Source organism: Chiloscyllium punctatum, chromosome 15, assembly GCF_047496795.1.
Source record: "Chiloscyllium punctatum isolate Juve2018m chromosome 15, sChiPun1.3, whole genome shotgun sequence".
In the NCBI taxonomy this organism is placed as follows: Eukaryota; Metazoa; Chordata; class Chondrichthyes; order Orectolobiformes; family Hemiscylliidae; genus Chiloscyllium; species Chiloscyllium punctatum.
In genome coordinates, this window is record NC_092753.1 from 10,204,515 (window position 1) to 10,216,568 (window position 12,054).

At 41.2% G+C, this 12,054-nt stretch overlaps 1 protein-coding gene across 1 annotated transcript in view; it reads right to left on the bottom strand.

Annotated features, from left to right (window-relative positions):
• Positions 1-1,991: 1,991 nt before the first annotated feature.
• The window catches only part of cog3 (component of oligomeric golgi complex 3), a 522,289-nt gene continuing 512,226 nt past the window's right edge, over positions 1,992-12,054 (bottom strand). Inside the window, exons 20-23 of the mRNA XM_072584618.1 lie at positions 9,661-9,736; positions 8,407-8,534; positions 6,420-6,518; positions 1,992-4,842 (exon numbers count right to left, since the gene is read on the bottom strand). Coding sequence (XP_072440719.1) covers positions 4,813-4,842; positions 6,420-6,518; positions 8,407-8,534; positions 9,661-9,736 — 333 coding nt within the window. The 3' untranslated portion in view covers positions 1,992-4,812. The remainder of the gene's footprint in view (positions 4,843-6,419; positions 6,519-8,406; positions 8,535-9,660; positions 9,737-12,054) is intronic.

A 12,054-nucleotide genomic window follows, 5' to 3' on the forward strand; every position in this document is an offset into this window, starting at 1 on the left:
TGAGGAGTATCCCAACCAGGCCCGTTCCCCTACCCTATTATTGTACATTTCCCCCAACAAATGCACCTAACCTACACATCCCTGAACACTATGGGCAATTTAGCATGGCCAATTCACCTGACCTGCACATCTTTAGATGGTGGGAGGAAACCGGAGCACCCGGAGGAAACCCATGCAGACACGGGGAGAATGTGCAACACAGTCGCCCGAGGCCGGAATCAAACTTCGGTCTCTAGCATGGAGAGGCAGCTGTGCTAACCACTGAGCTGAGGGGCAATCTCTCTGCAGCACTCTGATCTACTCTTCTATTGTATTCAAAAGCTCGACCCTTCCTACACATCTTCCCATGCGAGTTTCATGTGTGTAACTGTTCACCTTTTACCTCCTCCCTTTACACTATGATTCTAAAAGTGTAGGTCCACTGTACTCCAATCCAATCCAGGGCCTTAAACACTCCTTCCATGCGACTTACTTGGGAGTATTTCAACTGAGAACACTGCATTAGCTGCTGACAGTGCAGCCTGCCCTACATCAGGGAGACCGAGCTGACACTGGCTGATCACTTTGGTGAACACTCCTGTTCAGTCCGCAAGCGGGAACCTGAGCTAGTAGTTGTTTGCCATTTTAATTCTCCATTCCATGTTGACCTCTACCTTCAATGTTAGTCCAACAAAGCTCAATAGAGGCTCGAGGACCAGGACCCTATGTGGAGTTCAAATATTTCAGATCGTGGCCATTGGTCCCTCTTTTAAACAAAAAAACAGCAGCTGCGGGTAGTGATTCTGCTGTTGCTATTTACACTTCCTCCAGTTTTGTTTTTATCTTCACTTGTCCCATTACCCAATCACTCCTGTCTTTCACCCTAGCACAGACCTTGCCTTTTAGCCCTGCCCCTTTCCTTCTCTCAGTACTTGCCTAAAACTGGACAACGTTTGCTAGATAACAGTGTGTGAAGAATTCCACTGACAACCAATTCAGTTGTACTTGCAGTATGGCGTACTTGTACATAGTGGAAGCTACATATGTTAAACACACATGGCCCTGTTCTTTGCAGATGGAAACAACACATACCGCCCCTGTTTCAACTCAACAAAATAGATAACAGTGAACCATTGGCTCATTTCCCAGGGCAATGCCTGACCAAGTAAAGTTAACCTGCTCGGTTTAAATGAAAACAAAGCTGGGTAATTACCTATCGTTATTAATTAATGCATTCTTCACAACATCTCTACCAATCATAGTCCACTTGCCAACCAATCAGCACTCTCACACAACACAAATGTTGGTTTTCCCCTCGAATAGGTATTCTTGTGAGTGGTCCTGATGAGAGCAGGACAAAAAGCTTTGATAAAATGTACTGTTATCCAGCAATGCTTAAAATCTGTTAAATCTCTAACTCCTGTCAGACTGAGACTTGAAATGTCTCAAGTGTTCTTCCTGAATTAAATATTTCCAGCATTGTTTATATATTTGATCCCTGACTTTTCTACTATAGTTGCTCTTTGCATTAGCCTACGTTAATAAAGATGGCAACGAGCAGAAATGTTTCATTCAGTGATTTGAGTAAAAATTATATTGCATGCTTTCAAATCTTACCATGGCTTCAACTTTGTAATTTACTCCAGCCTCACAACCCAACCTATGCTTATCTTTTTCTGCCCTCTTTTATCAATTTTTGTCCAATTTTTAAAAAAATAATTTCAGCAGTTGGAACCCTGGCCTTCAGTTGCTTAGGCTCTAATGTCTGGAATTCTGTCTCTATATTCAAACACTCCACAAAACCTCTCAGTCCACACTTTAACCGTCTGGTCTAACATCTCACATGGCTCCGTATTTTCTTTTATGCCTTTTTAGATGTTGTTAAAATGCTTTCTTACTTCACTGGCAATTTATAAGTTGTTGTCAATTGAAACATAAGATGTACTTATATCAGTTAAAACCATTCTGCACACAGTTTAAGGCAAGGGGATGAGTTCAAAAGCAGCACACACTTATTTGAAAATGTTTTATTAAAACTATCAGATTGCACCAAGAAAATGGGGAGGGGGTGGTGGGAGCAAGCATGTTTATATTATTATTCTCGTTATATACATACAATTTACATATGTAAACCCTTTAAAACACTTCAGCAAACCAAAATAATGTAATCAGAATCAATAAGTTGGATTGCTTTATTAACTGTCGCTAACTGTCTCTGGAATCGACTACTGAAGGAATCAACAAGGAGTCAATTTTGTTTAGAAAAACTTCTAAAATATAAAATGCAGGTATACCTTTCATAGCAAATATATTGTTGCCTCCCTGGCCCCCCATTATATACACTGTAGTAAAATGTCATTTAATTACATACAAGGAAACCAATTATGTACATCGTGCATTTCCCCCAATTATTTTGTAGATAAAATCATTGTTATTTCACAACATATACATTCATGTTACACAACGTCAGGCTGTTTTAACACAAATCTGTTTGTTGGAACAGGCATCAATGGAACTTGAAAACTCACGGACACTACTGCTAAAGTAAATCAGGTTCAGACTTTTAACCCCACAGAATATCTAACTCTCACTCCCAAACTGAACGACAACTGGAAAAGATCACTGCTGAATTTAAATGGGTTCGGGATGTTTTATGCTCCCCACTGTATGTTACATAGGGTTTTGCTCCTCCAGTATCATTCCCTAATATACTCACCCGAGAGAGGGAGGAGAAGCTCATCATTTTACTCACTGACCACACTCCCTTAGGTTAGCTAACTCAGCAAAGACCAATCCCTGGAAGTTCTTGCTCCCTGCAGACCATGCAGAATTACTCACTAAGGATATGAGAAGTTGTATAAGTGAAGGCCTTTATCATGAAACAAATATTTCAATTCCAAATCATTTGAATTTCACTACAGCTGGATCTCAGCTATGATCTCAACTCCCCCACACACAACTCCAATATGATGGTTTCATCATTCCCATTCAAGAATCTTGGCAGGAGATACAATAATTAAGGTCTGACTGACTGGCTCCTTCTATATCCGTAGATGACGCTGACCCAATTAACAGTGGAACTCAAGGTTTAAAACAGAGAAATAGATAAATGAAACTTCTGTTGTTTTCAGTGATGAACTGCAAATTAATTTGATGCATTTATTTCAGGATCAGTAGTTTGGGTTTCATCTTTGTTGTGTGTTTATTAACTTAAACTTTATCGCAGTGCATTCAAATCCTCAGACAAATCACATTGCAACTTACAGCAGTGATCAGGGTCACACAATTGTTTCATCAATAAAGGACCTTATTCCAGATTTACCCATGTTCACTTAACAGTTTGTTCTTGAGCAGTCAACATTAAATCAGATAATGTTGAATCATCCATCAAGGAATCTTGAACACACAAACGTGATGAAGCTTGAGACTTGAGATGCAAGATTGGCTTCAGTTGTACATTTACAATGCAAATCTCTGCATCTGGAAGTGTGGTTTATAAACAAAATTCATTGCTAAGGAAAACTGCCACACAAAGCCATCCAGGAGTCAATCTGCAGCCCAGCTACAACTTGTGTTTGTAACTGTGACTTGCATGCATACACTTCAGCATTCAGATGGCTAGGTGCTGCACAGATAGTGAAGCAGACTGTAGATCCTACAAAGGTGGTTCCAAAGCAATTAGTTTACAATGAATCAATGCAACATAGTTAAAGCAGAATGTCTGAGGACAGAAAAACCCTGTTACTGACCAATATATGGGCTGGGCTGGGGCCATGATGCATAAACAACACTCCCATTTCACCTTGATGGTAATATTTCTGTAAAACGATGGGAGAAAACTTCCATCATGTTGAGATGCCATTCTTTTACTCCTGGGAACATGACTAAACCACAGCTCAGACTGATACGGGTGTCCTCTTTATTTTAACGCTTAAGTGACATGAATTTGTGTCGTCCCAATCCAGTTGTTAATTTGACAATAGCTGGCCAATGACCTTAATCCTTGACTCAAAAAGCTAGGCAATGGAAAAGGTCACAGTAGTGCACCACTTCTGTGGTTAAGTAGCTGAAGGATAGTACGGTGATAGAACTTAACAGTACATCTGTGTTATAATTGTGAGGGACACTGCATATCTGAAATGAGAGGTGCTCCATTTCCTAAGATTAACAACCCTTAGATTGCACATAAAGGGGGGGCTTAAAAAAAAAGACCCTGCAGAATGCACAATGCTAATACACAAAGGGGAGTCACTCTAAACTGTGCTCCAGTACAGACCTCTTCAAAGTTCCCTTTAATATCACATCAACATTAACAGAACCTTTGCAACCGACACCATTTCCATACTAATTTCAATCACATTTCCTCTGTTTAATGTACAGTCCCATACCCAAGTATAGAAAATATGCAAACACGTATAGACAAGCAAAAAAAAAGCGCCTTAGGCTTCGTGAAATGAGCAACTACTTCAGGTAACCCAGCCTCCTCAGTGACGAAGCACAGTCTTTGGCAGGCAGGTTTCTTTCTGACAATAGCTCAAGTTACGTTCTACCTGAAATTGCAAACAGGTGTCTCGGCTTAAGACTGGACTGTAGCTTTGAGGTGGTAATTAGAGTTACGGTCAAATTCTTCAGCAAACAGCCATGGGCCTTTAGACAGTGACCGTTCTGCAGGAGCTAAAATCAGAGTCAGTAATCCCCGAACCTCTCGTCTGGCAAAGAATTTCATTCCAAATACCTTCCAACTTGCTCAGTGCTTCTCCCTTGTCTGGTTGATGTCCAGTTTTAAGTGCTGGACATCAACCCATTTTCTCTTTCCACTGTCTGACAGTGATTCTAGTTGGAAGCAGATAATAACAGACTTATCTGAATGGAAAGAAGAAATGCAGTTAGGATCATTCTGACAGGATATGCACATTTCTGATCTGTTACTTGATCAAACTTAATGGAGTTGAGGATGAAATAGGTCCAACAATTTGTTCAGCCTTGAATTGTAAGAGAACTTCATTTCCTACACCAAATAACCTCTTGCAATTTGACCCCCTCCTCTCCAGATCGCTCCTCTAAGTCAGTGACTAGGAAAGGAGTCAGCAATGCCCAGAGGAGATCACAGCCCTTTTAAATGAGGCAATCTCCTACTTTCAAATTGGAACACAGATTTCTTGAATGCACAAAGAAATCAAGTCTTCAGGATGGTTTGCGAAGTCAGGAGCTAGCTTAAGTAAAAACCGAAGGAACTGCAGATTCTGGAAAATGAGAAACAAAAACAGAAATTGCTGGAAACGCTCAGCAGGTCTGGCAGCCTCTGTGGAGGCAAACCAGAGTGAACATCTCAAGTCCAGTAACCCTTACTCAGAATGCAGCCTCAGAAGAGCTGGCCGCTTTGCTTTGACTGAGGTTAAAACACAATGGAGGAATGTAGCTTTAAATCAAATACAAGGGCCTGCAATCTATTTAGTTTCCTGAAGAGCTGTACGTGATTCAATGTGGCCCTTTCCATTAAGTGAAAAAGTATCAGATGGAGCATAAACACTAACATCTATCTGTTAGGCCAAATGCTCTTTGTATCTGCTATTCATTCTGTGGGTGGGATGCTATTCGGAAGGGTCAGCGTGGACTGGATGGGTCAAATCCTGCTTCCACACTTTCAGGATTCTATGCTTTAACCCATTTTACTCGCAATTGAATACTTTCTAACTCAACATGAATGTACATTTGCCAACATAGAAATTTAAAGCTACAGGTAATTATTATTTAGCAACCACAAAATACACTGCAAATACTAAAGATGTATATATGATGAAGACTAGCCCTGAGCAATGCCATTGGAGACTAATTTAAAACTTTTCACTCAACTGGGCCATGGAAATAAACTTCCTTAGTAACAAATGAGAATGTTGTTTGGTAGCAGAGAACGCGACTAATGTTCAAAAGACATTTTGTTGAAGCTTTTCATCTCTCACTCATCAGGACAATTTGCAAGAATACCAATGTCAAGGGGAGCAATGTCTTTCTACAGTATGGGAAGGGTGTGTTGATTGGGTAGCAGCTAATTGGTAAAAGTCTTGCTGAAGTTCACATACCAACTAATCAGCACACATTTCTCATTCTATTTAAAGATGGTTCTTCCCTTGACATTGCTCCTCTTGTAAACGTCCTGATGAGAAGCTTCGACAAAACCTGTTGTTTTTCAGCAATATTCAAAATAGATTGCACTTATAAAGCATTGGTCCAGGGAGTTCTGGATTTACTCGACAATAAATTGGCACTCCTCTCCAATCAAACAAGTGATGTCACAACTAAATTACATATCCATTCTGTTTGCCCAAGTAAATAATAACACAGACACCCTCGGTTACTAAGGGGTTAATGAGTCAAAAACCTGACCCAGAATGACCACACAAAGCTGCGCACCAATCAAGTTGTTCCTGCCTAGATCTTACCTGGTCCATAGAGGGACACGCTATAATCTGCAGATCCTCGCCACTGAAATCCTCCTGCAATACTCCATGCAATTTTTGGAATGTCTGTTGAACGTTAGTCTAAAGAAACAGGGAAAAAAAAGTCTAAAAACTGGGGACCGGACAAAGATATGCCAGTATCGCGGCTAACTGCAACTGGTTATATTTTTAAAATTCAGCAGTAACACAATAGTCAGGGCACCATAATAAAGTATGGGTCCTGTGAGCTGCCTGAGGGGCTAACACCTTATTTCAAACTATGTCAATACTAATCAGTACTTATCGTTGGACTGTTAATCCAGACACCCAGAGAACGTTCTGGGGACCTGGGTTCGAATCCCAGTACAGCAGATGGTGGAATTTGAATTCAATTAAAAAATGAAAATCTGGAATTAAGAGTCTAATGATGACCATGTCGATTGTCAGAAAAACCCATCTGGTTCACTTTGAGGAAGGGAACCCCCATCCTTATCTGGTCTGGCCTACATGTGACTCCAGAACCACAGCAATGTGGTTGACTCTTAAATGCCCTCTGGGAAATTAGGGATGGACAATAAATGCTGCCTAGACCATGACCATGACCGGGGATGAATAAAGAAAAAAGTCATACCACAATGGAACTAGAACTACATGCAACACAATATTCCCACATCTTAAAAACGATTGTCAAACATGGTCAAAATGCAGTAAACACTTCAGAATAACCATCTGCTGTTTTCTTAAAGTGGAATATTTGGTTAGACAACAGATCATGGATAACTTGAAATTAGAGCAGGGGCACTTCTAAGCCCGGGCATTAAGATTTGGTTAGCGATTGTCCAACTTCAGGTTCTGAGGTCACGGGAATCTGTAACAAGTTGAATTGTATTTGAGTTTACTGTAGTGCCTTTGCAAAGCTGAATTCAACTTGCTTCTCTCAACAATAAGGAAGCAGCCTGGAAGTGAACTGATTACAATGGTGATCACTGAACAAAGATGGCTGGCAAACCACAACCTGCAGCAAGTTTTGACATTGCTAGGGAGCTGGACATTCATAACACCTGAAAGTTGAAGACGTTTAACTTCATTCACATGTTTTGGTTAAAGAAAAGGAACCTTGTGAGACCACTTTGTTGAACAGCTGACTGGGTTGAAGCTGCCATCGCCAACAGTCTACATTTATATAGTGCCTTTAACATCGTGAAATGCCCCAAGGCACTCTTCAGCGCCAGACAAAACATCAGACAAAATCACAAAATGACCAAAACAAGGAGAGCCCTTTCAGACTCAGTGATGCAAACTTTTAAACTGAAATTATCTAAAATTCCCCAAATTAAGTTAAATGATCTTTCATCAGGTGAGAAGTGAGCTAGAAGAGACGATGTAGAATTAGCCTCGATATAGAAAGTTTTAAAGAGATCCTGTCATTCACTGGAAGTCATTAAACTCACTATCTTCATTGCATTTATCACTATACTGATCAGGTCACTGGTAACTTCTACTTAGCACACTTTGGTTCAGTGCTCGTAATTTTGCTCTTTTGGGTCCACAGACACCAAGGGCTGTCAGCTTTTTTATTCCTGATGAAGGGCTTTTGCCCAAAACGTCGATTTCGCTGCTCGTTGGATGCTGCCTGAACTGCTGTGCTCTTCCAGCACCACTAATCCAGTATTTGGTTTTCAGCATCTGCAGTCATTGTTTTTACCTAGCAGATTCCAAACGGGCTGCTTACTCTACCCTGTAATCCCTAGTGAGATCAGTTGACTGAGCGGAGAGTGAGATATGGATCAATTAATTTGGTTTGCACTTGAACTACCTAACAGATATTGAGTGTAGCGATTTTTCAATTAGTTATATCATGATGTAAATCAGGTGCAATCCGATCATCAAAGATAAATCTGCCTTAAAGCATTGACACACTGGCTGAACTCAACCAAAGTCTTGGATTCAGTGTACATCATCGCACTTTACACGATTGATGGCGACTTACCCGCACAGGTTTAAACAGAATGAATTCTGTATCCTTGTTGGACAAATACAAGGAAAGACTTCTCAACGTTGTGGGCAGTTGAACTTTGATTGTTTTGTACGTAGAAGCCACAACATCATTAATTTTCGCTGAAAATTTACAGAACAAAGTCAGTGTCTTAATATCACCATTGTGGACACAAATCTTGCACAATTGTTTGCAGTGAAGCAGCTGACCAAAACGATTCTTTAGGTTTGCTCTCGCACAACTCCCTGAGACAGAAATACAGTATGTCCACCTCTGCTGCACCAAACGCCGATCTGGCTCCCATTTATTCAGCACTGGCCAGCTTGGCTCAATGATTAAGAGACGTATCAGTTCAAGCCTTACCTCCTGGACTCCCACATATGACCTACGGTGAGACAGCCCTGAAGTACTGTCAGCAATGTTATCTTTCAGATTTTTGTTCAAAAGGGAAATCTCCTGGGGATTCTGCCTAACAATGCTTCCTCAGGCAGAACAATTAACTGATACTTGCTAATCAAGAGACATTGTTTCGTTTACTTACACGAAGATATTGATTTCACAACATGCAGCAAACACTGGGAGGCACTTTGGGATGCCCTCAAGATTTTAAACAACTCTTTCAGAATGCAAGTTCTTGACATCTGTCAGAGTCAATGGTGCGCTTGGGTCAAACTAGCTGGTTGGCATTAGATTCCCTACAGTGTGGAAACCGGCCCTTCAGCCCAACAAGTCCACACCGACCCTCCGAGGAGTAACCCACCCAGATCCACTTCCTTCTGCCTAATGAACCTAACAATATGGGCAATTTAGCACGGCCAATTCATCTAACCTGCACATCTTTGGACTGTGGGAGGAAACCGGAGCACCCAGAGGAAACCCACGCAGACACGGTGAGAATGTGCAAACTCCACACAGTCAGTCACAAAGGCTGGAATTGAACCCGGGTCCCTGGCGCTGTGAGGCAGCAGTACTAACCACTGAGCCACCGTGCTGCCCCAAATATGGGTCCGGACGATGAAGACAAATGGAAAACGCTTGCCTTCCTCAGGATTGGAAATAGCATTGAGCTCTTCACAACATGCAGCTCATAGTCACGCCAACTTCAGATAAAGGAAGTCACCTCCCAGGACACCATATGGAAACAGCTTGTCTTATCAAATTGTAATATTGTTTAAAACAAAGAAAGATCCTGAACTCGAAGCAGAACTGAAGTAAAACACAATTCTAACAGAATAGAACCACACGCACCTGGGTGTGCCCATGGCTGCTGTGCTAGATTATACTTCGGCCCTCCCTGATGACCCATTGTTTTTAAAGCTGATACCTGTACAACAGGAATTTTTCATCATTATCGAAGATCACAGGAAAGTACAAACATATAGACACATCTGCAAATAAATGTTATGTCCAGTTTGTTTTAAATACACCACAGAAGATAACAGGTGCTGAATTATGTTTGCATACAAGTTTAACTACTTGCAAGAATTAGGCACCATTATGTAATTGCAATTAGTAATCCAGAGGCCTGGATTAACAATCTAGAAAATAAACTCAAATCCTTCCATGAAAATCTGGGACTCAGTTACTCAGAAAATGCTTGGAAATAAAAGGCAGCTGTCAGTAAAAATGAATGTGAAGTTAGCAGATTATTGTAAAAATTCAACTGATTGTAAGGAACAAAACTTGCTGTCCCTACCTGGTTTGAGAGTCAGAGATGTACAGCATGGAAACAGACCCTTCAGTTCAACCAGTCCATGCCGACCAGATATCCCAACCCAGTCTTGTCCCACCTGCCAGCACCCGGCCCATATCCCTCCAAACCCTTCCTATTCATATACCCATCCAGATGCCTCTTAAATGTTGCAATTGTACCAGCCTGCACCACATCCTCTGGCAGCTCATTCCATACACGTACCACCCTCTGCGTGAAAAAGTTGCCCCTTAGGTCTCTTTTATATCTTTCCCCCTCACCCTAAACCTCTGCCCTTTAGTCCTGGACTCCCCCACCCCCTTATCCATGCCCCTCATGGTTTTATAAACCTCTATAACTTCTCCCCCCAGCCTCCGACACTCCAGGGAAAACAGCCGCAGCCTATTCAACCCCTCCCAATAGCTCAAATCCTCCAACCACAGCAACATCCTTGTAAATCTTTTCTGAACCCTTTCAAGTTTCACAACATGTTTCCGATAGGAAGGAGACCAGAATCGCACGCAATATTCCAACAGTGGCCTAACCAATGTCCTGTACAGCTGCAACATGACCTCCTAACTCCTGTTCTCAATACTCTGACCAATAAAGGAAAGCATACCAAATGCCTTCTTCACAATCCTATCTACCTGTGACTCCGCTTTCAAGGAGCTATGAACCTGCACTCCAAGGTCTCTTTGTTCAGCAACACTCCCTAGGACCTTACCATTCAGTGTATAAGTCCTGCTAAGATTTGCTTTCCCAAAATGCAGCACCTCACATTTATCCAAATGAAATTCCATCTGCCACTTCTCAGCCCATTGGCCCATCTGATCAAGATCCTGTTGTAATCTGAGGTAACCTTCTTCACTGTCCATTACACCTCCAATTTTGGTATCATCAGCAAACTTACTAACTATACCCAGTTGACTCTTTATTATATGAGCCATCAAGTTGCACTGAACTGCTGAATTAGAGCAACCAAGGACGGACATATTCTCAAACTGAACAATGACAATTACATACCAGGCTCCAAATTCTAATGTATAAACTTAAGGGTCAATCTCCCAGCATTGACTTCATCCAACAGTTGGGAAGAGTCCAAAGAAACTCTAATCAACTTCATCACCAATCCCATTCAGGGAGTGGTTAAAATCTTGTTCCCTCCATTTGTATCCATAACCAAGAACTCTATAAGTATAACCTGGCACATGGAAAATAAACATCAGTGCGGTTACTCTCATGTAGTTAACAGTAATCCAATACAGGAACAAATCATTCATGTAATTTGGTAGGACAGCAGCAATTATCCAGTTCAATGACTGTTGCCTTGACAGAGTACTCAGTATCCATCCCAGTATTCCAAATGGTCAGCTCAACCCTGGACCTTCTACTTAATCCCATTGTGAAAGAACATTGGTCCCAGTTGGCGACACCATGTTATAACCAAAGTTACAAACACCAACTTACAATACTAAACTAATTCCTGGAATGGAGGGGTGTTTTAGGAGGACAGATTAAGCTGACTGGGCCATTATTCTCTGTAGTTTAAAAGAATGAGAGGGTGATCTCATTCAAAAACACACAAAATTCTTATAACGGTTAATAGATGAAAAAAAAAGGGTGATTTGGTGATGGGGGAAAAATGTTTAGTTGTGTTTAGCACTTCCAGGTATTAAAGAGAGAAAAAAAATACAGAACTTTGACAGGGAAGGCTTTTGCCTTGGCTGGTTAGGGGAGAGGGTCGAGAACCAAAGGTCAGAGTCTCAAAACAAGGAATGCATCATTTAGGACTGGGATGAAGAGGGATTCTTTCACTTGGAGAGCAATGAATCTTTGGACTTTATCCCAAAAGACTGTGGTATCTCAGTAATCGAGTTTGTTCAAGACTGATGAACAGACTTCTACATATTAAAAACATCAAGGAACATGGGGATAGCATAGGAAATTGGTGT